We start from the raw sequence: 27,892 nt of genomic DNA, 5'->3' as shown, positions 1-27,892 counted from the left end.
TCTGCCTGCTAGGCTGCAAAGACTGCTGCTTCCTGTCTAGACACACCCAAGGTGTCACAGCTGAAACATTTGACAGTGAGGGTAGCAATTAAGAGATACGCTCTGACAGATGTATTACTGGCAGTCACACACAGCTGCCAATTTTCAGAGGCATTGGCAGATGGAGGATGGTACCGACAAACAAGATATCAGCAGCTCAGTCTGGAGGGACTACTTTTAGTATTAATCAAAGATAGATCAGATTCTGGTGTTGGACCTAAAACCATGACACTCGGTCAGCGTGGTCAGCGGTTTGGAGTCCAGATGGTGATGTACTTTAACATCAGGAGCCAGATACAGGAGATACAGCTGACTGATGAGGGTGAGGGAAGAAGTGATTAGAGATTGGCACCTACACGGCTGAGAAAGAAAGATAGTAACGCATTAAGTCTAACTGATAGGATGGTGCAGCCAAGAAGGAGTGGCCTCTACAGTTTGGAGCCCCACTCCAGTGTCTTTTGGCATTTTATATTTTATGTTTTTTGGACTGTTTTTTTCATAGTATCTGTTTCTTTTTGTGGGAAATGTTGCAATATATGGTGTCAGTTTCTTCATGGCACTCTGTTACAGTACATACACCTTTGACAGCTCATGCTGCCCGTCCCACAAAATGCCTGGGATTCTGGGGAAAGTCTGGGGATTCATGAGCATCAGATATTTGACAGGCTGACCCGTCACATATCGGACACTTAGGCTGCTGTCAGCCCTAGACTCGTCTCCTCTGGTCTGAATCAGGGACTCCTGTTGTTCCAAAGTTGTATAATTGTTGGTTCGTGTTCTCACGGCAGCATTTACAAGAGGACCAGATCAAATGCCTTGTGTGAGAAAGCTGCTCTTGATTGGTCAGAATTTCCATGTGGGAAAAAAATCCAGGAAGTAAAGCAAACGTTGAAGAAGAGTACACTTGCAAGATAAATGTGACACTTTCTAATGTCACAATGGAGGGACAACTACGCAGGTTGATTTTAGCGCTGCTCATCGTGGACTATATTGCTGTCATTGTTCATTTTAGTCAAACCATACAGTTTGAAAACGAGGCGCGGCTCCAACTAGAAAACAATGTTTTGATGCATTGGATGTGCTGAATGTGCATATTAAGGCAGTACAGGAGGAGGTGCACATTAATAATCCTCCAGGACTGTAACATGCTCATGTTTAACCCAAACAATGTGTCATGTGACTGCAGTTGCTTCACATCCAGGTCAGAACACCTTCTCACCACAAACCAACCGCACCAGAGTTCCTTTGGAACCGGACTGAGACCACCTCTTCAAGACGGTCTAAGGCCGGTTGTTTTGGTGCACACCTGAGTGTGACTGCTGTGTTCACACCTGCCCAAACGAACCACACTGAACTGAACCGAACCAAACAAGGCAGGTGTGAAAGCATCCATAAAAAAAAGTCACTCAGAAAGATTTGGTCATGCATTTTTGTCCATCACTAGTACTCTTCTGAGACATGTCCTGACAGTTATCATAAGCCAAAACGTTTGCCCAATATTTTTTGACAAAAACACAATTTTGTGTTCAAAGTTTTAAAAAAAGAAAGTTGTTGCTAAAATGGGACGATGTTGTATGACAAAGGTAGAAGCTGCAGGTCATCCTCCAAGCTTGCACAGGGACACTGCCATGCCTCTTAATAAATAATTTAAATGATATTAATCCCTGACCATCCCCCTCAAACTCAAAGTACTGGTCTATCTGGGTTCATGAAATTTTGTGGGCAAGGAAATATATATTAATATGTAGCCTCGAGTATTATAACACATTTCTCCTTCCTTGTTGTTGTTCAGCACTTACACATGTAAGATGTGAGGGTTGGTCCTTGTCATAGGCTATTTGTCCTTCCCCTCCTCCACTGTGACTGGACGGCTGTGACAAGCGCAGTGTTTTATCAAAAGTTGAACATTTTTTCCTCTCTGTCGCTAAAAAAAAAAAGCTAAACACCCAGCGCTCAGAGCAGACGCTCAGCGCCTCGTCAGCTCTCCCATTGCAAAGTATCAACAAAACATGCTGGCCTCAGGAAAGAAAGGTGGAGCTGTAGCTTCACTTGCTGCTGTCTTTCAGGTGTTGTTCTCCGTGCTGGTAGGCGTTCTTCTTCCTTTGGCATTTAACGCCAGACTAGAACACTTGTAGGCGTATATGCTGCCCCATCAGGTTCGGAACTATTGTGAGAAAAATTAGTACTGCCGCATTCTCAGAATTTTGGCATCAGTTTGGTACCAAAGTGTTGGTTCTTGTGACATCCCCGCCATGAAATGTATCTTTTTACTGGCTTCACCTGCAGCGCACATACGGTGTAGGTTTGTGTGAGTCACAGCCAAACGATGAGCAAGACGGTGAGTTTTCCTTTTGGGACTGTGTGGGATTGTTTCCTCAGTTTTTGGACCCAGTACAGTGCTATGAAACTTCTTCACAGAGTTTGTGTAATATGGGTGAATTAACATCTATAAACAATAGGCTGTGTGAGAGGTAAAGTCACTGAGCAACCGCCACCTGGTGCTGGCGAAATACATGTCGACAAGGTGATGAAGACACCAAAGTGGAAGCTGTGTTTGATACAAAGTTGCCGATCTACAGTATAACTAACTCAGAGAAAATATTCATTAAAAATGAGTTTTTTTCCACTAACTTGTTGTGTTACGGAAACTGACAAACTCGTTTCCAGTATCATCTCTCAATTACATAGTTGAGCTAAGTGGTCACCACTCAGAAATTGTGTTCACACAGAGACTGCGCTAAAGTGCTGCTATGAAATCTCATCTTCATGCTGCCTTTGTATTTTCACACAGAACAAAATGCTGGCGGCATCATCAATCAGTGTGTGATTACATAAATGATTGCTGGCTGGCATCATGTAATCAAAAGAGGTGTGACAGGCATGACATATAACACGACAGCATCAGCCTCCAGACATATAACATATGTGTTGCCAGCACTTTATAAGCAATAACAATGGCATTAACATGGCAATAACAATCATTTATCATCGCTTTTATATGCCCACTGATCTCGCCCTTTGCTTGGACGGTAGGGAGCTCCCGGACCTCATTGTTTTCCCAATTTGCAAACATTTTCAGCCACTGTTCTTCTTTGAGTTAGACGCTAACTGCTAGCAGCTACTTTTTAAATGAAGTTAAAGACGAGACACGTGTATGGCCCCTAATTTCCAGAGCTGGTACCTGCGGTTATTCCACAGGCTAGTTAATAACATGTCGGGCAGGAAATCCAAAGTGTGGGATCATTTTGAGAAAGTGAAGGACGAACCCAAGGTGATATGTAAACTCATCTTCATTGGTCGACTACAAACATGACGTATCATCTGAAACATGGAAGTAGCTATATGCCCATTAGCCCACAGCGTCATTAACAGGCGGCTTGCTCAGTGTGTGACGTGCACTTGGAGATAAAATATAGGCCTATATTAATGAAGGTTCATTAGTACGGTTTGTATTTCTCTGTAATGTAGCACAGTGTTAACAATGTTACTGATACTATTCTTTCTCACACCTTCAACTCAAACCACCAAAATATATCATTTAATCATTACATTCATATCAGAAACATGCAGGAGACTAGTCCACTGATGGACATAAATGACGACTGTTGGTCGACTAGGAAAATTCTTAGTCAAGGGCAGCCGTAGACCAAAGTGTAATTTTATTTTAAACATGACCATGACAACAACGAATCTACTCTGCAAACTTCCTGATGTTTTCTTAGACTAGAAATTAGCTTGAAAATGGCACACAGATGAGTCGGCCAGTTAAACTCGACGTGTGAACAGCTCCCAGTGGGCCGCAGCTGACAGATGTACATATCATGTAAAAAACGACTGCCTCTTTATCTCCTGGATGACTGATGGATGGGAGTCATGAGGACATCCAGCTGCATCAGAAATGTTGAGTGGGATGAAAAGCTTTTTGTTTTTTGTTTTTTTACTACTATTACATGTTGCCAACAGTTACCAGCTTTGTAAAGAAAAAAAATCTGATCCAAAATACACCAGACGAATTCACAGGGTGTTATAATGATGGAAACACTTGACCAGTGGTTCCGCTAACAACCCCAATTACTGTATTTCACCCAGCACAAAAAGGTAAGCTCTCTAAATAAATAGTTGCACCAAAGGGATTCAGTTATAGCGTAGGGCACTGGGGCAGTTTTTCATCAGACCTTTTAGTATTTCTACTCCCGCCTGCTTGGTAATTACTGCAGAGGCTGGGCAGATTTACTGTGCTTCTCGCCAGGCATCCGTGTCTCTGAGGACGTCTGTGTAAAAGACATAATGACATCTCCATTACATCAGCTGTATTTCGCAATTACATTTTAATCTGATCAATGAAGCCTGAAATACCACATAAGCACGGTGGGCTGTGTGAAGTGTGGACGTGTGTCTACGCAGGTGTTATACAATTATATTTAAGTCACTTCTTCACAGCTACACTGTGTGTGTGTGTGTGTGTGTGTGTGTGTGTGTGCGTGTGTATGTGTAACAAAACACAGGATTGTTCTCAGACAGATGTGTTTGCAGCGGCTGTTCAAGCTGTGACCTTTCTATCGCAGTTTGACATTTACACCACCTGACAACAGTAGAGCTTTGTACAGCAAACAAAAGTCACACGACCCTAATGACACCAAATATGTTGATACCTATATAGATAAGAGTAAAAATACGACACCACGCGCTCAAAACTTTAAAGACTGGGTGCTGGGACCCAGCATAGAACAATTTCCTGATTGTCCCATTTACATCGAAACTCCTTAGCTTCCTTAAAAAGAACAGGTGATGGTTTGCCTTCTCACTAGCCCTTTTTAGACAGGAATTGTGCAAATTTGCAGGAAAGCCCAATCAGTGTTCGTTCAGCATTGGCAGTTGTAGAAGCAAAAAAGTCAAGGTCCCGAGCCGGGCCAGTTAGCTCGCGACCTCGCTCCTTTCCTCTCAAACGGACTTTCTTTATCTTCCATTAGATATCAAAAACTCAAATACTCAGAGGTCAAAAAATCACTGGAGACACGTAGAATCAGATGCAACTGAGTTTAATGTGCTCGCAGGCAACAAACACATCACAACCCAAATGAGCCAAGCTCCGGAGCAAGGCCGGAATTTCTTTGTTTGCGCTCGCTCTTTTATCGTAGAATTTCCGCTGAGTCATCTCTTTTCCTTAATCCTTCTCACTTGGCTCTGATCATAACGATATCCCACCTCTGCTGAGTCACTTTTTCTCCACCATAATGGTGTCATATTTCTGCTGACTCAGCATTTTTTAGTCCTTCCCCCTCTAGGGTCATTCTCAGGACAAGCTGTAATTCCCCTAATTTTCCACTAGTGTTTTCTGAACCCATCCTCATGCTATTTTTAGAAATAATTCACAGTGAGTCCTAGGTGCTTCTCCACCACAATGCTTAAGTGCTCAATGAGTGTGTGTGTGTGTCATAAGAATACATGAAATATTAAACCAGTGTGTAATTTGTCAGTTGCACAGATTATATTGCTTCAACACATATCTTTTAAAGGTCAGCTAAAAGGTACAGCATATGTCTTCAGCAAATCAGTACATTACACTACACAGTATAAAAGCAAAAATGCCGACTACCTACTTTTGTTTATACAGAATGTGCCTTTTTCAGGGCAATGGGGGGCGTGAGCAAGTAACGAAACGTGTAGCTCAGCGTGTGACGTAAACAGTGACGTGGGAGGGAAGCCGCCGCTAGTCAGTCCTTCGGTGATTCTCTCATAAGTCGGCCCATTCTTCACCGTCCCCGTCATCTGACGGTTAATGGCCTCTTCGTTTGCGAGGACAAGGAGGGCGCGCAATGTCTCGTCTCCCCAGTTGCTCATCTTTACAGTGTCTGTCAGGTTTGTGTTTCCCTCTTGCTACTAGCTGCTCGCTAATTCCTGCTATCAGCTGTTTCCTGTTTATCCACCGCCAGTGGGTCGCACGTGCAGCGTCATCAACAGCTCCTCCCACAAGTCATTAACAGCCCCTCCCGTTGCAGAAGGACGCCTCAGTCTGTTTAATCCAAAAACGGTTCCGCCAATATGTCTACCCTACGAGGAGGAAAATTGGGCACCTCGGATCAACTCGCCAATCCGGCTCTGTGTGTCTAAACGCCTGCAGCTTGCCGGCAAAACGGCCCAACATTCGCCGAAAATCTGGCAGTGTAAAAGGGGCTAGAGATGCGGTCAGTGTTCACGCCAAAATTCAACTTTTCATCTAAGACAGTGCCCAGATACTTATACTGCTGCACTGCTGCCACCAGCTCCCCCTTGATCACACAAGGAACAGGAAGGCAGGGCCATCAATGAACATCTCACTGGTCTTAGACACATTAATCTGGAGGAAAGATTGGTCACACTAATCAACACATTCATCCAATACCGGGCCATGATGGTGTTCTGATCCATGAAGAAGACTTACAATAACAGAGTCGTCTGCATACTTAAGGACAAATCTTGATGCATGATTACTCTGACTTTCATTTGTGTACAAACAAAATAAAAGAGGAGAAAGAACTCATCCTTGAGGGGCTCCAGTAGAAGAAAAACTCTGAGATCTGTTTGTTAAAAAGTCAACGAGCCAACACACGATGCTAAAATTAAATTAAAATTAGATAAAAGTCCTCCGCTCCCCTAGATGCCTTATATGCAAACTGTGAGGGGTCCAGCTTGTCCTGTACAGAGTATAAATTCAGATTTGACAACATGTTCTAATGACGAGGGATGTCAGGACCACAAGGCGATAGTCATTCCAAGATTCTGTTTCTTGATGCTGAACCCTTCATGTGACCACACCTCAAAGATCAGAGGGTTCTGACTTGTTAATCTGGGGTGCTTCTGTTTGAGATAGTGTGCAGCATATTTTCAAAGAAATAGCACTTTGGAGCAGTTCACATTCGTTTTCGGGACACATGGCTGTTGGACAAATGGGGTTTTCGTCCAGTGGAACACTTTTTGGACAGTTGGGGTTTCAGAATAATGTGCCGTCAGAACAACAATGGGCAGTCCATGGTAACAGTTAGCCAGGCACCCTAATATCTGCAGCTTACATTAGAGCAGACAAAGACAGTTTGATCCTTTTTAATATCTTTGCTCTGGTGTTTTTGGCTTCAGTGACACCATTCTCCAAACTCTTTATATACAGAGTACTACAGCACTATGCACACAGCTTCAACATGCAGAGAAATTCAAAGTTTGACAGACCCGTCATGCTCTCTTAAATTAATACTAATCAACCCCTCATGGAATCAGTGAACAATCTCACCCAGACACAAGAGGCCCTTTGACTGGTTGGGGATGTATTTGTTGATTACATTTGTGACAGCTGTGTGTGTGTGTGTGTGTGTGTGTGTGTGTTTATGTTATGAAAGGAGACTCACTTGTACTGTGCCTGGAAATGTTCCTGGACGAAGCTGTGCTGGACTCTGGGCTGCTGGGTCTGGGACGGGTCGGGACACAGCACCTCCTCAGCTCCACCGGGGCCCTGCAGCACAGAAGAGGGCACCCATAAACACAACGCTGTCACACTCTCAGATTCCTCAGAGATCCATCATAGGGCTGCCGCAGCCTGGAGGAGCCTCGTACTCTATATAGTGACGGTGCAACAATAAATTTGGAAATCTCACAGCGGCTCCCGCAGAATGCAGCTGTAGCACATTCTCGCTTTTCCTCGGCAATAAAGCGAAATTCAAAAGTGGTGTAAAGCACTGACCTAAACATAAACCCCCCTGGGAAGCCCCCATCTTTACTCTTTCATCTGCTCACCTACAACAGAGAGAAGCTAGCCTTGGATGAAGATAAAAGAAGAGGAGAAGGAAAAGATAAAAACTAACAGAGACTGATCACTAAAAAGGCAAGGACACAAAGAAAATGTGTGGGATGGAACGCACAGGGGGCGTCTCACAAACACCGCTGTGCATTAATGATAAAAAACTAACTCAACAAACTTCTTTTACACCTTATAAAATAAAGTTTTACATATAATAATATAACTTACACTTGGTAATAATGATGCACAAATGTGAGTCGTCTATATGGTTTCTGACTAGCGAAGACATGCAGTGTGTAAAATGGACAAATCAAAGAAATATTTTAACATTTTGGAAAAATATTCTTATTTGCTTTCTCACCAAGAGTTAGATGAGAAGATTAAAACCACTCTTATGATTAAACAAAGAAGACTGGAAGGTGCTTGTAGGCAGAGCCGCCCTGATGCATGAGCAAACTAAAGCCCCGTTTCCACCAAACACTTTCAGTATGGTATCTTTGGAACCAACAACAGTAACCCTTCAGACATGGTACCTAGACCCTAGTGTTTCCACCACAAACAGTCCTCTTACTGTAAATGTGGGCGGGGTTGTTGTCACTCGCTGTATTTCCTCCTTTATCAGTCTGCACCTGGTTTATCGTCCACAGAACGAGGCTGCACCCCCACATTTTCAGAACCCAACAGAGGGGGGACCAAACGTAAGGAACAGTTCCACTGGTACCATCCACAACTTTTCACAGTGGCAATGGCGGTTTTAGGGGAGGGCCAGCAGGGGCCAGTGCCCCCGTAACTCGGAGTCCGGCCCCTCCTGTGGCCCCCCTGCCGAAGAGTCTGAGGGGCAACGTGGAACACGGAACTTAATCGTCTCAACCAGTTGCCGGTCAGACTCCGAAAACATCAGTAGAGAATTGTGTGGCTGTATTTAAGACAACTCTTAACCTGCACGGCAACACACAGCACCATTGAAGTAAGCTCTGAAAACTTTCTCGTTCTCATTTGGCTCATGGTAGTTGCATGTCACATCATGTTGATGTAGCCATGTGAAATACGATCCGGAGTTTTCATGGGTGTTTTACTGTGAAAATTGACCGGATACTCTCGTCTTTTCTGCACCTGACTTCCTGTTTGACTCATCTGGTCTGTACAAATTGACGTGCCGTCGCGCGGCGGCGTGTTTTTAGCGGAGTGGCGAGCCGCTTCTAGGCCACGGCTGGTGGACCTTACAGCTTACATGGACTTGAATGGCCGCTATTAGCTCCGGCACCTGTGCCTCGGCCGGATCGCGCACACCATGGTTCCAGTGGGTTGCCATAAATGGGCCTGTCCCAGAGGTATTCAACTACCAGAGAGCTTTTGAAATCTTCTTTTCAAAGGAAAATTAAATGCTCTGATTCAGGGTGCCATACTTGCAAATCATGAGGGAGGGAAGGAGGAAAGCAGTAATTTGTGTCTGTTTATGTGAAATTAATTTAAGTCTTACCTTTTGTTTTCTTTTCGTATTGCGTATTTTGTATTGTTTTGCGTATCTGTAACTGTTTGTGAGTGAGAGAATTTTAAAAGAATATTTTGTCTGCACATGATTTAAAATAATAAAATAGCCCTCCATTAGTACGTTAGTCATTTTTCTTTTGATTACTGAAATGTTTAACCACTAATCCTTAGCCGTATTTTAAGTGTAACCCTTCACCATAACATACCACTAGTGTTTTTATCAGTAAAAATAGAACATTTTTCACATATAAAAAGCACAAATATGTTGAAATCGAGGCATATTCTGCCATCATAACTTCTCTCTCAGAATTCACCAGATTGATGTCTTTAAATCAAATAGATACAAAATTTTCTCCCGGGGAAGCATGCCCCCGGACCCCCCTACAGGGTTGGATGTAGTCTCCAAAAATCCTGTGGGAAACACTGATATACATATATATATGTACATATATACCTTATTGTTCAGACTTAGATATTTGATCCTACTTGTATGTGCCCCTGTATCAAAAGGACTGGCCCTAGCTTGGCCCCCCCATTGAAACTGGCCTAGAACCGCCACTGCACAGTGGAAACAGAAAAAAAAAGTGTACCGAACTGAACTGAACTGAACTGAACTGTACTGCTCGGTGGAAACGGGGCTTAAGTGGCTGCTAGTGCTGAGTTCACACTCCAAGTGACACAGCAAGAGCGTGACGTTATCGCCAAATCGCTGTTGTAGTTTTGCTCAGGCACCTGTTAACCTAGCTACATCGTCCCAAGCTTGTGTGAGTCTGCTACTTGCAACAATAGACCTCGACTGAACCTCATCTTAAGTTTGTATTTGCTCAAAAAAAATATCTATGCTCATTAAGGTTGAACCGAACACTCTGATGTACAGATAATGTACTTTTTACAAATACGATTAGTACGGTTAGTTCCTACCCCTACCTGGTTTAAGTCCCACCTACTTTAAGTTTAAACCCCGCCCAGTCTGACTACAGATAATTTAGTTGCCTGAACAGTCACAAATACAGATACAGGAGGGTCCCCAAACCAAATCCCCTTCAGGCCCTGGTGGTGGACAGAGCCAGGCTAGTCTCCTATGTTTGCTAGCTAACTGTTTGCATGTGGTAGCTTCATATTAAACACACACAGTGAGAGTGGTATCAATCTTCTCACCTGAATCTCTGCATGACAGCAAAGAAGCACATTTTCCATAAGGTAAAACTATTTCATTTATTAGTGAAATGGCTGCGCAGAGGATTAAAATGTAAAAGTGTTATAATGACCCGTCACACTGTATCAGGTAGGATATATCTGTACAGTATTCACTCCATTTCACACCTCACCAGACGAGGATAATGTCCCGAAAAACATTCTTTCAGTCACCAAGTGGTTCTGCTTAAAAGGTCATCATGTGGCATTCAAGCACCTTGTTAGCCTTTCCCGGCTCGCAAGCTATCAGCCCCACAATAGCCTGGCGTAAAAGTCAGGTACTTGAGAATGCATTAAGTCATCATATCATTTCAGCTGTGCTTTTACACCGCGCTGGTCGTGCCAAACGGAAACGCGCTCTCCCATCCTTTTCTGTTGACACACTCTGTTTACTATTCCTGTGATTTCCAGCTCCTGCTCCCATACTGGCTGCCACTGTTCCCAGGCTGGCAGCTCGACCATGACCTCCGCTCACAAAACGGAGCTGAAAGGAGGTTTAGAATTTCTAAAAGGGAGAGGGAAGCGGAGGGCGTGTGCGTGCGTCTGAGGAATCGGTGTGGGACAGAGACAGACAGAGAGACAGGAGGGTCCTTTACAGTTCACCACCACTTCAAATCCTGCGTCCATTCTTCTGAGAGCATTTGAGCTTTGCAAAGACCGAGCGCGAGACTGAAACCTGACCCTCCTGCTGCACTGTGCTTCAACAGGCACGTACAATGACAAACCTCCACCCCCCCCCCCACCCCACCCCCCCCACTCTGTCCTCTCTGCGTGGATGTCAGGGTTTTCCTATCGCTTAGTCATATTCTCCCACACAATGCCAGGACTGGTTCGACTGAGCTGATCTCCTTGTTACAGGTTCAGCCACAACATCCAGTATGTCATATCAGAATTTAAGTGGGAGAGGTTAAAGGGACAGTTCACCCCAAAATCAAAAATACACATTTTTCTTTTTAAATTGTGTCTTAACCATGAGATTGTCAGGTTTTTAAGGCAATTTGAATGGTGCCTTTACGATAGTCAGAGCCGGTTTACGGTGCATGGGATCACGTGATATAGAAACAGAAGCGTGGTGACTCACTTGAGTAGAAATCTGCACTCACTGCTGTGCATTGGTAGGAGCGCACAGCTGTCACAAGACATAAAACAAGTGCACTGACAGTAAAAAATATACTGTGAAAGAGGTTTTCGATGTCACCTTTGACGAAAACCAAGAGGATGGAAATGACAATCTCTAAGGCTGCTTTCAGACCTAGAGTCGTCTCCTTTGGTCTGAATCGGGGACTAATTTTATTCCAAAGTTGTATAATTGCCTTGAGTTGGTTCATGTTCTCACGGCAGCATTTACAAGAGGACCAGATCAAATAACTTGTGTGAGAAAACTGCTCTTGATTGGTCAGAATTTCCATGTGGGATGGGCTTCACTGTAACTCGCAGCATTCACAGACAAACACTTGTCTTTATCTGGACACATTTTCCCAACAAATACAACATGCTAACGTTATTAGCACAAGCCTATGGCGTTTTACATTGTATAAATTAGCCTAGCAGCTAGCAGACTTTTCCTCCTCTCATATGAAGCCAGGGACAACAGCAACATTTAACAAAGGTAACATTACAAAATTCAGCTCCATTACAACTCACAAGGTTCACTGACAAAACAACTATCTGATACTAAATACGTTTTCCAAATAAATATAACATGCTAACATTATTAGCACAAGCCTATGGCATTCTACATTGTATAAATTAGCCTAGCGACTAGCAGAGATTTCCTCTGCTCATATGAAGCCAGGATAAATCACACACAAGACTTAAAATTATATTTTTGTGGAGGCTTTATTGTCTTCACAATTTATTGTTTCTTATCTGTGAAATTAAAGTAAATAAAAGCTTCGTTTCCACTGAGGGAAACGGTTTCAGCTTACTGGGGTGGTGCACATCAGACTACGGCGTAGAGTAATTGTAGAGCCTATGCTGTACGTATAAATTCCGCATTACACTGAACAAAAACTGTGGTCTCCTGGGTGAAAGTCTTGTATTGTTTGACCCACAGTTTAAACAATGCTAGATGCTCTCAGCGTCAAGTGTTGCTGCAGATAGTTTTAAACTGAAGTTAGCTGAAAGCCCGGAGCACCTCATAAAGATGCTAAAGGGTGCCTTTAGCGTCGATATCAAACCCCAAGGGGAGTAAGAAGCATCTGTATCTGACAACCTGGAGCTCCAAAACACTTACATACAGCTTTTCACATGACAGTGAACAGAGGTGGAGCTATTCAACACTTTTTTTTTTTTAAATTGGGCGATTTATTCTAAATGTCAAATATGGTGCGCTCCGACAAAGGTAATAAACTGTGGTAACTTTATGCTGTGCCAGAAAGAAAAGGAAGGTTCTCCTGAATCATGTGATTTATAACACTTGATACTGACTGAAGAAATAAACTCAGAGCTGACAGAAACATTAAGCTATCTCAAGGCATTTCTTTGTCTATTTAGGCTTTAGAGGGTTTTAATGCACTGAAATCAGGCTCTGCTTTACACTCCCTTTTTTCCTCCACATACTTGGTAATGGATTCCATTGCTATCTTTATGTGGAGATAACAAAGCAGCATTGAGGCCACAGAGTGCAGACACAGTTGGTCTTATCGCTTCTCAGAAATCCATGCCCAGCTCTGCCGAGGTGTCGACTGCGTGTTGACAGAAGCTGTTTAGGATGTGGACATTTAAGCACAGTGAGAAAGTGGGACAGGTTACATGCACACAGACATCTGATAAGGCCTCAGTCGTCTGAATGATCACAGCCAGATAGCAAATCCCACAGAGTGAGTGCTGCTGCTGCTGGTCAGCAGAAATTGTTTCACAGGTTGCTGAGTGACCCCGACAGAACAGGGGTCCTTCTCAAGAGGTGCCACACGCCTGTTTGAAATTGAGATGCTATCTTTGAAATTGGCTGTCAGAAAAATATGCCAACTTCAAACTGATAAAAAATGCAACTAAACAGGCAGGCAACAGATCTGAGGAGTTATTTTCAGCGCCGGGTCTGACCAGTAGACGGCTGCCACAAGAGAGAAGAAAATGGGAAAAGCATAGGGTGTGAAATTTCAATTTTTACATACACACACTCATATTCTTCTCTTGTGCTTACTGTACAATACTTACAGTGCATACAGCTGAAACACAGTTTCTGTATTGCTTTGTCAATCTGCAGCCTACAACACACTACAACTCTGCATTAACTTTATGACACCTCTACCATTTCCTGTAACACCAGTAATACTAATATTTCTCATACAGAAATTACAATGAAATTAAAAGCCTGTAAATTAAAAGGTTAACTTCCAGATAAAATATATTTATTGGCTCTTTAACTCTGCTTGTCTCCCCTCATTATCACACACTTTGAGCCAGTTTGTGATAAGTAAAGAAAAATATTTTCGGAGTAAATCAGCCTTTGTTGCTCCGTCCTGTGGCAGACAGAGTGGCCTCTGTTGTGGAGTGTAACTGTAGATTGGTTTGTTGTTTTTGGCACGGCTGTTCACCGAACACTGGGAGGTGAAAGTGTCAGGTTCTGTTTGTGTCACAGTTATTTCACTTTAGTGTAGTTTGTCAAAGAGCGCATTTCGTCCCTTTGTGGCCCTGCCTGGGTTATTTTAGGGTCAGTTCAGGCTGGGTCCCATAACTTTTGGGTAAAGCTGTGACGTCACCAACTTCTTTGTTGCTTCCTTTACTCCATTTGTATCATAAAGTAGCTGCTGAGTTAAATTAAGCAATATGCTACTTGAGGCTGTGGTTTACAGTCATTTTACAACAGCTAATAGGTGTTTCTAGGCGCTCCGCATCGTACGATTTTGCAGGTAAAGACGCTGGATGTGGAGGTCCTGGGCTGGTGTGGTTACATGGTTATGAGGACAGTTGGATTTACCAACAAATTCTCAGAAACAGCATCAGAGATGTCCCTGATCACACAGGAAGCGTTTTAGCAGCTGGATGTGGCTTTTTGTAATTGTTTTAAATGACAGTTTAGCCGTTTGCTTGCTGTTTTTGTGTCGCTGTGGACCTCCCGTTTCGTCGCTCTAGGTGATTGGGGTCTCATTTATAAACCAGTGCGTAGGATCCATACTAAAAATGTACGTACTGACAAAAAATATTCGATAATTTCTCCAATCAGGTTTCCACCTCACCATCTGCGTCACCAATCGCCTGTCTCCAAAATGTCCGTAAGCATGGGCCAGTTTCTCCCATCGAGTCTGTTTTTACAGATCACAACTTTCTGTGGGAAGCGGCGTACGCCTCTTTCAGGCTGCATTTTGTGCACAGGCAAAGATTATAAATGAGACCCTTGGTGTTTCTTGCTGGAGTGCTCTGAACTCCTCGAGTTGAAAAAACTTCAATCAGAGCAGGAAAGTGCCCCACGTCATCTCCACTTTTTCCCCATTGTCCAACTGCATGATTTAAAAGGCGGGCCTTCTGTGGTGGTCACGACAACAAGTTTGCCGTTGGTAAACAATGGAGGAGAAACTGGTGGTAGCAGTTGCTGGATACGCAGAGCTATACAACTTCACAAACCCCAGTTACCACTATCTGAACAGAAAACAGCAGGTTTAAGTGAACCCTCAACCAGAGCTACAGACAGTACCCTCTGTAAAAATAAGCAGGCAGTTTTAGCTCGCCAAAATGAACAGTAGATATGGGCTCCCTATGCTGCGACATGCGACATCTGAGGTGTTGTGTTGTGTGATCAAACATGTTTTAGAGTGGTGCAACCATCCGCTATTTGGAATACAGTAATGCTAAAATTGTAATGCTGTCACAGCTGTGTATTTTACAGCAGCTTCGAACGTGGCTCAGCCAATCAAAATCAAGAACTGGAACTATCTGTTTTAAAAGTGCCAGTTTCATTTGAAATAAACGAAGATAACTATCTTAAAAAAGTCAGTTAAAGTCAGCAGCATCAATGATGTAGGAAGTGAATGGATGATGAGAGAGAAATGTGTGTGTGCCGTAAACTGCAAAATGATACAACAAACTAAAAACCAGCCGTAGTAAAAAGCAGACGGGACAGGAAATACATGGGTAGGGTTGTAAACTATAGCAGCTAGCATTGCTAACAACAGCACTCCCCAGAGTTGTAAATTATACAACTTCTTATCACAAACTTCACTGTGATAAATCTCCGTCACCGTCCTTGTGCTCAGTACAGCCGAACAGTCCCTCCTTCCCTGCTGCTCGTATTATTTCTCCATGCAGCAACAAAACAGGAACATAAACAAGGGATATTTCCTGAATGAGAGGTCGACCCCACCCCCCTCGCTCAATCTGTCTGCTGGACATTGGCGAGCTCGGGTTCAGTGCCACCAGATGGAAATCAGACATAAGCTAACGACCCTTGATGACAGCAGACTCCTGAAAAGTAAAGGGTAAACTCTACAAAAAGTGACTGAGGGGTGTAACAGTAAACACTACAAACTTTACAAATTTTTCTTTAATGGCCAATTTCCTCTTATAAGGTTTCCAGAATATCTGAATTTATGCAGTTACTAGCTGAGCAGAGGAAACATCCTAAACGGATCTGCATCATTTGGTGGTCAAACCACAGGAAGCCACACCTGAAAAGGTAACATGGAGAAATATAAACACTAAAATGTGCAACTGCTAATATCCAAGATATGTAAAGCCAGAGAGTTGTCTACCTCTGCTTAATCCATAAGCCTCGATGCCAGCTGAGGGGCGTGTGCCAGTGCCCGAGGAGCAAGGAGAAAATTAAAACTCAAATCCCTCACCCTGGCACCTTAGCATGCTGTAATTGATTTCTGGGATTTAGATAAATGACAAAGATACAGTATGCAACCGAGTGGTGGGCTGGAGTCTGGCTGCTGGCTCAGCACTGTCAGCATGAGGCCAGAGTTCACCGACTGGGATCCTTAAGCTGATTTACAGAAGAAGGACAGAGTGATGGAGAGAGCTGGACGTGATGAGCATATTGTTGTGAAGCTGGCTGCTGGAAATCAGACAGCTGCATCTAAAGAGTCATTTAACAACAGAGGATACCAGCTGATATGAAAGTATTTTAATGGGAACAACACTGAGAAATACACCAGAGTCTGAGAAATCTGTTTTCTATAGTTAGTCATACTGATCATAGACTGTATAAAATAATGGAAGTAGCCACTGTGACGTCACCCATTGGTTAGCGAACTATGATTTTGATGCCTCGAGTTTGGCATTTTGCCTGTCGCCATCTTGAATTTTTGGAGCCAGAGGTGACCATATTGGGATGAGAGGGTGGAGCTAAACCTAACGCTAACTACTAGCTTAGTTAGCACGGTGCATTTACAGCTATCGTTAACTGTGATAATGTGAATGCTAATTTTTGTTAGCAAAAACAGGCTTAAAACCATTAAAACTGAGCACACTTATCGGAAAACTAAATATCCGACAAGTTATTTTTGTACAACCAACTGCTGAACAAGACTTTTTTAGGTGACCAAAACATCACAATTAACTTTCATAACATGAAACCACACTGAAATAGCAAGAGTGATAGCTGCACCTATAGATCCAACCTGGTCTCACTCTGGAGTCGTTGAAATCCGGCGCTTGTCAGACACTGACTAAAAAGACGTCCTTTAACGTTGGCATGATACACAGTTGGTCGCCATTATAGTTTAACGGGGCTCGGCGGCGTCTAGGAGAAACGCAGCGAGACAAGAACGAATGTTAAGGCGGCGAAAGTCTGAGTAGGGCGGGCAGGAGGGGGCTGAAAGTTTCCAACAAACACTGACGATTACAAAGCCAAACTCTGTTCTCTTTTCCTAAACCTAACCACGTGCTTTTGTTGTTGGAGAAAAAAACGCCGTCAATTCACGTTGTTTTAGAAAGAGACTGTATGTAAATGTCGGGCAGGAAATCCAAAGTGTGGGATCATTTTGAGAAGGTGAAGGACGAACCCAAGGTGATATGTAAACTCATCTTCATTGGTCGACTACAAACATGACGTATCATCTGAAACATGGAAGTAGCTACATGCCCATTAGCCCACAGCGTCATTAACAGGCGGCTCGCTCAGTGTGTGACGTGCACTTGGAGATAAAATATAGGCCTATATTAATGAAGGTTCATTAGTACGGTTTGTATTTCTCTGTAATGTAGCACAGTGTTAACAATGTTACTGATACTATTCTTTCTCACACCTTCAACTCAAACCACCAAAATATATCATTTAATCATTACATTCATATCAGAAACATGCAGGAGACCAGTCCACTGATGGAGCGTGATGAGGACTGTTGGTCCACTAGGAAAAGTCTTAGTCGGGGGCAGCCCTACGTCGCAGCTGTTAACATGTTCATTTCTGCTGTGAAGTCCGGCATTTTAACATGGTGGTCTATGGGGACTGACTCCCTCTTGGAGCCAGCCTCAAGTGGCCATTAGAGGAACTGCAGTTTTTGACACTTCTGCGTTAGCTTTATTTGTTAGCAGCAGCGACAGCCACAAAGATGTCTTCTTAAAATATAAGGACTAATTTTTCCCCAGATGATATCAAATATTAATATGAACACCCGATGTCGACTAATAGGAGTAATAAAATGTCCTGAAATCACTCCTAGAGGTTTAGTACTTTGCTCAGAGGACTTTCCCACAGTGACATCAATGTAATATAAAAAGAAATTTGGCAGCCGTGGAAACAGCACTGCATTTACTCATTATCCATTTCAGCAGTGAGGATGCAAACACAGATGAGCAGCTCACTACCGAGGCTCTGTTAAATCCAACACTGTTGACTCCTGGTCATCTGTACCTCGGCATGAAAGCCTGAAATCACACAGATTAACGGCGCACTCTGTCCCATCGGGGGAGCTTTCAATTATTCACCCCAAAAATGTTGCTGCGAGCGATTCATCTCAGTGAGTAGATCCCCTGTAAAGGAACTCAGGCACTCTCACTTCACTGTGGTGAAAATCCAGGAAATGTGCCCCCCTCCCGTCCTCACAGACCACCTGTCTCATCCTGATGGGTTTTCAGAGATGGAGGGGAGGGGGATAGATTGTAAAGGGGGGGACGAGTGTTCCCAGTAATGGCCCCGATGTGAATAATTTAGAGAAGCCGTGGAAACACACAGGGATGGACATGTGCTGCCGCTGAAGAAAGCACTATAGTGGAGTGATTGAGAACAAGACCCAACAGCACCTGAATCCCCGTGGTGATCGTAACAGTGAGAGACGCAGAGATGTGGGTCAGGTGTACACACACTGCGTGTTTATGTGTGCGTGTGTGTGTGTGTGTGTGTGTGTGTATCGATATAGACAGATGGAGATAGAGCGAGAGACAAGAGAGTGTTATTGAGTAACTGAAAGTCAAAGTAGTACACACAGCTGACACACAGAGCGTTGATAAATAATGGACAGTCTCCTTCAACATTGCCTCCTGTTGCGTGCCTACCTCTCTATAAATAGGCCCAATGATAGTGATGGTGGAAGCTTTTCTCTCTGACCCTCCGGCCCATTATTCCCTGTGGGCGATCACTGTGGGTGGGGGTGCATTTCTATGGACATGGACATGGACTCAGAATGACCTCGGGGTTGTAACTGAATGGTTGCTGCGTGCACAGAGGCTATACGCTTTGTTCAGTCTGTTCTAGTTTTAACTGGCAGGACGGGATGAAGGTCAGGCTGACCCTGAAGCAGGTCAGTGCACCTGTCAATACTGCAGCCGTCAGTTAAGTCATGGATGTAATTTGATAAATAAGAGCCACTTTATTAGGTACACCTTGCTAGTACCAGGTTGGACCCCCTTTTTAATTCTTGGTGTCACAGACTCAACAAGGTGCTGGAAACATTCCTCAGAGATTTTAGTCCATATTGACATGATGACATCACACAGTTGATCCATGGTGAGAATCTCCCGTTCCAGCACATCCCAAAGGTGCTCTATTGGACTGAGATCTGGTGACTGTGGAGGCCATTGGAGTACAGTGAACTCATTGTCATGTTTGAGATGATGTGAGCTTTGTGACATGGTGCGTTATCCTGCTGGAAGTAGCCATCAGAAGATGGGTACACTGTGGTCATAAAGGGATGGACACGCTCAGCAACAATACTCAGGTAGGCTGTGGTGTTTAAACCATGCACAGTTGGTACTAAGAAAATCTCCCCCACACCATTACACCACCAGCAGCAGCCTGAAGCGTTGATACAAGGCAGGATGGATCCATGCTTCCATCTGAATGTGGTTTTTCCAATCTTCTATTGTCCAGTTTTGGTGAGAAAACCCGTGTGAATTGTAGCCTCAGTTTCCTGTTGTTAGCTGACAGGAGTGGCACCTGGTGTGGTCTTCTGCTGCTGTAGCCCATCTGCTTCAAGGTTGGACAAGGTGTTGTTGCTTCAGAGATGGTCTTCTGCACACCTTGGTTGGAACCAGTGCTTATTTGACTTCCTGTTGCCTTTCTATCATCTTGAACCATAGGTACGGCGTCAAATCAACACAGACGTTTAAATCCCACTCAAGACGTTGAGTTCAACAGTTGTTGTTCTGTTCATTTTTGACATTCATTCATTTTTTGTACTTTTTTTGAGTGGGTGTGGGTCTACTTTTTCCTGCTCCAAGCTTTCATTATTATATCTCTCAGTCTTTAAAAGTCCACCATCACTTGACCTTTGGTTGTCATATTTATTTCCATCACATAAAACGTAATTATTCTGGCAGTACATTGGCATCTGTAACCACCATGGTGATTCTCTGTGGGCAGCAAGCGTTGAAATGTTTTCCAAGGTTTTAAATTCGCCTCATTGAAACTCTACATGAGCAGTTTTCAGCCATGATGGCAGTGTCAGTCTGTCTTTCCACCACTTTGGTCCAGACTGAAATATCTCAACAACTGTTGGGTGGATACCATGACAGGTTTACATTTACTGTTTTTAGTGAAATGTCCTTGACTGCAGACAAACTGCTAGTCAAAAATGAAAAAAAAAAGCATAAAGTTTGTATACTGGTAGCTGTGGTATCCTGTTTATCATGCCAAAATGGCTGCTAATTGAATCTCACTCTCTTAAGGTGAGAGATGTAAGGAGAAAGCCAACGTGAAGGAAAAATGTCTGCTGGATCTGCCCGCCTGAGAGCAAGAACCGAGTGAGAAGAGAAATTTCAACAAGAGGAACAAGAGATGAAGGGGGAAAACCAAAGATGAGGAGCTGGACAAGAGGGAAACTCAGTTCATGTGGTTTAAATGTCTTGATGCTCTGTCAACACACTCTCTGACTGACAGTGTGGCAGTGGAAATATTTCTTTGTTTGGGGTGTGATGTGAACGAGTCACATTTTAAAAGCAGGACATGAGCTGAGTGATGACTGAGTGATGACTGAATGCTGACGTCCACTTGACCAAAAACCTTCTGCTAACCACCCAAATAATCTGACCTCAGACTGAGTCACGAGCAGAGGACACTGACTGAGTGCTGGAGAACATAATACTGAAACTTCATACATGAGAACAATAGGAGGAGTCTTGGCAGCTGGTGTCTCTGCTATTTTTTCTTTCCACCTTTTCATTTTTCTGAACACGTTTGTTCTCAGCGGTGACTTGCTCACAGTCAGAACTTTAATACCTGCCACACTGTCCTTTCTTAAAAGCCCTGCTGGGTTTCCACTGTTTCTTTTCTCAATCCGAAAAATGTCTGGAGACTCTAAGGCCTTGTCTACATGTATACAGATATTTTACAGTTAAGGAGTGATCTCTCTTTTTTTTGGATACTGGTATCAGATCAGTTTAGGTATTGACATTCATTTGCAGTTTTCCACAGGATAGTAATACGAAAATATATATATTTTTTTAACTTAGACATTGCTGCATTTCCTGCTGTCATTGTGCCACGAAAAACAGGTATTTTAAGCCAAACATGATCTTTTCCTGACCATAACCAGGTGGTCTTTGTTCCTAAACCTAACCACACGTTAGTTTGTTCACATCAGCTACCATAAACTAACAACATTCAAATGTAAGGTATCTGTGGTGTGCAGAAACATACAATTCCAACATTTCTTCTGCTGATTGGATTACTATCTGCCTCTCAACTGCATTCCTGCATCAAACCCAGACTGCTCTAACAGCGTTCTTATAAAATCTAAGACCAAACTTAGGGGAAATGTCATCGCAGACTGTGCTGATGGCACAATTTACTGGTGAATACGACTTTGTGAGATGTCTCTTAAGAAGATTTATCCCACCTTTAAGAGAGCAGCAGGAGAAGCTGAGGGGGAAATTAATTCTAATGAAGGCGGGTCGGCCTCCTGAGCTGATGAGCTTTATTATTACCCTCCTGCTTCTGCGGCTGCCGCTGAGGACTGTGGAGACACGGATGAGGATAAAAACACTACACACATCAATCAGCAGAGACACACAGGAGCCTCTGGTACCTGCCGTAGAGTTTTAATGGCCATCACTAGCAGCAATAACTACGCTCATATACAGCGATATCATTAATAAGGATTAAAGGCGTGATATTGTAGAAATACAAACTTTGTTTTGGTCTTTAATTAAAGTTCTTTCTCTGAACTGGCATTTGTTAGTGAGGCTGGATTGATAATTATCGCTTTTTAAAAAATCCATTCATCTTCTCAGGCAGATTCAATTTAACTCAAGATAACACATTAGAACTGGACTTGGCGTGACAGGCACGCCTCCCTGCTTAAATCATTTCTATCAACAACTGTTTAAATCATCCCAGTCAGCCTGGTTTCAGGCAATTGAATCGACACACTCTCTGGAAAGCCTCCACTCAGCAAATCTGAATCACTTAAATTGTCGGGGTCTGTGCTGTCTGCCAATCAGACACAGCAGGGTTGGGAATAATTTGTGTGTGAAGGGAATTTCTTTATATTAAATAACGAATCAGTCTGTTCATTTGACTATATTTCTCTGCGAAACAAGAGAGCTTCATTCTTCTCCTCAGGCGAGGCACGTCTGAAGAGTTCAAACTCTTAAGAAGCTCTGTGTGCTGCTGATTTAAACTTTTAACTGGAGAATATTTAACTTATTAAGTAATTAGACCCGTGCAGCCTCTCCGAGAAGTCAACATCCCACAAAGGCAAATGGTAATTTTGTTTCCTTTTATTTCGGAGCTCTCCACAACTTAATGAGAAAATGTTTTCTGGGCTGGGCTCCCTGCAGAGCATGAGTGCAGTTTATAGAAATGTCCTTTGACTGCTCCAGACAACACAATGCATCACCGCCGGTTTAAAGAACAGTTAGATAGCTGCAGTTTAATTGTGTCTGGGCCACAGTGAGCAACCCTGCCAACAAAACCAGGTCCTTGTTTTAGGAAACGAGCATGGCCTTGAATCCAACCTCAATGCTTGACAGAGAGATACTCACTACCTTTATCCCATTTAATATTTTTATCCCTACCCATTGTTTCTGAATGCCACCGTGCACCTTGAAACAGTGCTACAAGGGGTAGTGGTTGAAAACTGTCCCTATGAAATTGGATGACCCTTCAAGACACTCAGTACGTTTACATGACATTACAGAAAATTGAGTCATTGTCTGACTAAAACAGGTCTTCTAAAATACATGTGAACATATTTGTCCAGCTGAAATCAAATTTCTTAAAGCCGGACTAACACACCCAGATAATGTGATTGGAAGTCGAATTACAGTCAGTTGGACCCAAACTAGCCGAGGCGCTCTGAGCATGCTCCACAGTTTCAACTTCCTTCGGCTTTGACCCACAAGTTGAATAGCATTAGATGTGTAAGAGAAGAAGCCGATTACAACATGGTGAAATCTACATCCAGAGCCGTGCATTTTTGGACGGACCAAACGTACAGAGCTGTAAAGTTGTCCACCATGGTACCAGTTTGCTGCTCGCTAACCGTAGCTAACTTTTTTGTCGACTGTTTGGTCTGTGACGTAACAGGTCAACCAGAAAAGGTCCAATTCTAACAAACTGAAAGGGGGCATATCTCCACCCATCGTAGCGAAGTCGGACATACTTCGGTTAATAAATAAATTCCCCTCCGGCGCTTGAATACTGGGATAAGGACAGTAGTTCAATTAAATGGCCTAGTGGAGATGTAACCGTAGCTCGACTTAACAGCACATGTAAACCTACTGACTGTCACCTCGTTGGTAGTCGTTGATGGCGTAAACAGTTGCAACGAGTGCTGCTGAAGAGTGCAAATATGCCGTCTTCTGCAGTGATTTCTCTGGGCTATAAGCAGCCTATTTGTGGTTGTCAGGACACTCATGATACATTTGTAACTTAAGTTTAATGCCATCAATCGATTAAACAAGTCATCAAATAAAAAAGAACACTAATTCATTATCAGGCCAGACTGGGACATCCTAACCCTAGATGTGAACACACAAAATGGAGGGGTAAGGGCTTAGTGGTAGGGGCAAGGAGTGTACTGGGACTGGGCCTTTGAAGAACCCTTTGAGTAAGTTACTTAAGTGTCATATAATTTCCATATATTATGGTACTTTTTTTTGTAAAAAGCACAACAAAAAAGCACTAATAGTTTTCTGATGTCTCAGTAGCTGACTGGATGGCTAGCTAACGGTATATTTTTGCGGATTTGTGTGTGACAGTGTCACATTTTGACATATTTCAATGTCACACTCCCTTCCTTTGATTACATATGATACTTGACTTTTAACTTAAGTCCAGCAGCAAAGTTTCTGCACTTGTTACCACTTCTCTAATATCACTTCAGACTGGCAGGGTGGGAGTGGAGGTTGCTAACGGTAGCTTACAGAGCACAGCTAGTGGCCTGGTAATGAGGCATTTGTCTTTTTTTATCTGATGACCTGTTTGATCGATTGAAAGCGTGAAACTTAAGCTGCAAACAATTAACGTTTCTTCTGAGATGAGGACTCTCCTTTACGGGTGTTTCATTCAATCTGTTTTAACTTTTCATATTATTGCTTGGTTTGGAAATCTAAATCTGTCCATTAAGAATAGATTTGGAAGTCTTGACAAATGGGTTAGTAAGATTTCAGGGAGGAGTTAGGCCAAGCTCTTTGACATTAACAGAGTGTTGCAGGGATGACGTTTTTTTGCAGGCCAACGTGGAAGTTAACATCACTCTGATTATACCTTGTCAAAAAGCTAATGGAACTTTTCCATTGGATTTTGGACTATTGCAGAAAATAAGATCTGTAGCAAAAAAAAATATGTTTTATTCAGCATGATAATCTTCACAAATAAACGCTTGGGTCGTATGACTTAACTTTGCCAACACGACAAGTTCGGCGTGATGATGTTCTGTCGTCTCATTTAGCCACTTGTTAGCAACCCCCCTTTTCAAGACACATCGAATCTTAGAAATTCACTGGAATGGTACAACCGAGGTCACTTATTTCATGACCTTTGGCAACCATTATATGCTCAACTGGAAAAATCTGATTCATGAATTCATTTAATCTGTCACTGCTCATGTATTAGCACTAACATTTTTTTATTATTATTATTATTATTATTTTACTCTATTTTACTTATTATTATTTCTGTTTTTATTTTATCTTGCTTATTGTTAGGTTTATTTTTTTAGTTAATTTTTCTTTTCTTTTATGTATGTGGACGGGATGATGGATTGGGGTGGGTGTGGGGTCTGTATGAATATATGCCTTGAAAACTGTTGTATGTATTTGTGTAATTTAATGAAAATAAAAAGAAGTTAAACAAATCTTTGAAATTCACAAGCGGGGTATTATTGACTATTTTATGTCGTAGAACAAAATGTAAAAGTGTCTTCAGCTTGTGTTGACCACAGATCTGATTTCAGGCATCTAATCAAAAAACCCATTCAAAAAAAACCCAAAACATTGACTTCAAGATGAGGGACCCAGAAGCGCTAATATGCTAACTTATTTCTGGGTTTTAGGACTTCTGGACCATTGCATTGATGTGCTTAAGAGTAAATAGCACTCTGGCTGTACTTACACTTCCTTTGTGTGTATGTGTAGCCAACTTGGTATGAATTACCATTTCTTTGCTCTTGCTCTTTTTTTTGTGTGTGTGTTGATGCGTCATTGCTGACGTCCTTTGTATTCTGTTTTATGTTCTTATGTGAGCCTTGGCTGCAAAATAAAAATAAATTTTCCCTAGGAGGACAATGACGATAACCTTTAACCTTGTAAACAAATCATGAGCATCCCTGGTTTTTCATCTCCATCAGATACATTGCAAATGTCATTGTGATAATACCATTATCGTCTGCTCACGTAAACACCATCGACGACTACTGATGATAAAATCGGCGTCTTGAGGGGTTGTCCTGTTTCATAGGGGGAGATTTAACCACTACTCCTTGTAACTCTGTTCTGAGGGGCAACAGGGCTCTCGAAAACGAGGGGTAGGAGTAAAAACAAGAAATGGGATTGGGCCTAAGTATCTACATAGCTACAAACAGACAACACTCGTCTTAGCATCTGTTGGGGGCTTAAGGCTCCCAGCCAATCAACACTGCTCTGGGTCAGAGGTGAGAGCGAACCTCAAACACAGAGTGGTCATATTCGGACCCTTCCCTCCAAGCTGCTTTTCCAGCTGGGTGGCTCCGAGCCCCAGGAAGCCATTTCAGCTTGGCAGGGCAGACAGAATCAAAGGCAGAGCGGAGAGGAAACACACACACAGCAGAAAACACACAAGAATCACAACAGAACCGTTTGCGTCCAGCCCTGACAAGAGAGGGGAGCAGCGCTGACCACACGCAGGCGACCGCACTGCTTGGCTGTGGGTTCGCTGGTGCTTTTATGTGCGAGACCGAGTGAAAAGAAACCAAGTATGAAACCTTGGTACAGTGTCTGGGTCACTGTCTGGGTGTGTGTCTAATTTCAGCACACAACCACCCACATAAATCAGATCTGCGGGCAGAGGAAGGGAAGGAGAGCACAACTGATAAACAAGGAGGGAGCACACTGTGATTGTGAGCTGTTAATGTGGAGGAGGACAGAGATCAGGCTTATCAACCCCGATCAAGAATGTGTGTCAGTCCTAAAAGCGAGCTCACTCCCCTGCCTGAGTAACCAGTCATGACTCCTTTAATGAAGTAACACAGTGAAAATCCCACTAAGTTGTTATCTGGCAGCTGTCGAGGGTAGTTAGCTATCCAGAGGCTTATGCTAATGCCAAACTAGCAGCTTCAGCAGAACAAGCTAACAGCTGCTCAACCACTGCAGGCCAGAGACTGTATCCCAGACAGCTGAGAGCTCGTTCTGGGGACAAGCAGTGCTTCCTAGCCTCAAAACAAAGGTCATCAGCTTTCTAAGTGAGATTCCACCTTCTTTGGGTGTGAATCCAATTAAAAAACAGAGGTGTTTAGGGACTCCCTGAGCTGGTAAAGTTGGCATGATGGTGCGTTTCTGAGAAATCTGTCCAATCTGAGCAGCTGCTTTCAGTAGCTGGACTCATCCTGATCATGTTGCTCAGGTATACTTCTTAAAAAAAACCTAAAAACTTAAGTCTGAGCTTGGTGTAACCTATTTTATATTTACTGGATAATGGCTATTTAAAGCTGCAGCCATTTTTGTTGATACAAGAAAAATGGGGTTAGACTATTAATCTGCGAGATCTGCTCAGCATGTTCAGCCTCAGCAAATTTATGTGCTCCAATAAAGCCTGAAAGCTGCAGTCACAGTTAGAGCACCCTAATTCTAAGTGCAACCCCATCTAAATGTTGGCACTGTACGTGTCTTCTAACCACGGATACATTACATTCATACGATATTATGTAGTGGATATGTTGAAACTCTGTGTGTCTTTCATTTAAACAACGCTTTGGTTAACGTGGTTATGTTAAGGCACAAAAACCACTTAGTTATGGTTAGGAAGAGATCATGTTTTTAACTAAAACAAAACGCTTATGGCGTCACTATCCCCACAGGAAACGCAATAATATCTTAAAAAAACCAACCACTTGGGGCATCGGTAGTGTAGTGGATAGTGCCGGCGCCCCATGTACAGAGGCATCGCCTTGCTGCAGCAGCCATGGGCTCGAATCCGGCTCGCGGCCCTTTGCTGCATGTCAGTCCCCACTCTCTCTCTCTGTCTCCCCATTTCACTCTCTGTCCTGTCAATAAAGGCAAAAAGCCCATAAAAATAATCAATTAAAAAAAAAAAAAAAAAAAAAAACACTTTTCATGGCACTATCACAGCTGGAAACACAGGCATGTCTTGGTCAAAAGCAGCCACTGTTTGTGGCACTGTCCTGGCTGGAAAGGCAGCAATGCCGTGTTAAAGGGAAATTTCGGTTTATTTCAACCTGTCTCCAATCGTCCTAAATTTGTTTCAAGTGACTAGTGACATAAAAATAATAGTTAGCATGTTAGCCGTTAGCTTAGATACAGCCGGGGCGCATAGTAACATCAGACCTGTTAAAACGTAAGAGAACGGGCAACCTTTAAGTG

At 43.0% G+C, this 27,892-nt stretch overlaps 1 protein-coding gene across 1 annotated transcript in view; it reads right to left on the bottom strand.

Moving 5' to 3' along the window:
- Positions 1-27,892, bottom strand: part of usp43b (ubiquitin specific peptidase 43b) — a 131,672-nt gene that overhangs the window by 78,959 nt on the left and 24,821 nt on the right. Inside the window, exon 3 of the mRNA XM_033645721.2 lies at positions 7,419-7,522. Within this exon, the coding sequence (XP_033501612.2) occupies positions 7,419-7,522 (104 nt within the window). The remainder of the gene's footprint in view (positions 1-7,418; positions 7,523-27,892) is intronic.

The sequence above is a fragment of the Epinephelus lanceolatus genome, chromosome 18 (genome assembly GCF_041903045.1).
Source record: "Epinephelus lanceolatus isolate andai-2023 chromosome 18, ASM4190304v1, whole genome shotgun sequence".
NCBI lineage: Eukaryota > Metazoa > Chordata > Actinopteri > Perciformes > Serranidae > Epinephelus > Epinephelus lanceolatus.
The sequence above is the reverse complement of the archived record's forward strand: the minus strand, read 5'-3'. Positions and strand labels throughout refer to the sequence as shown.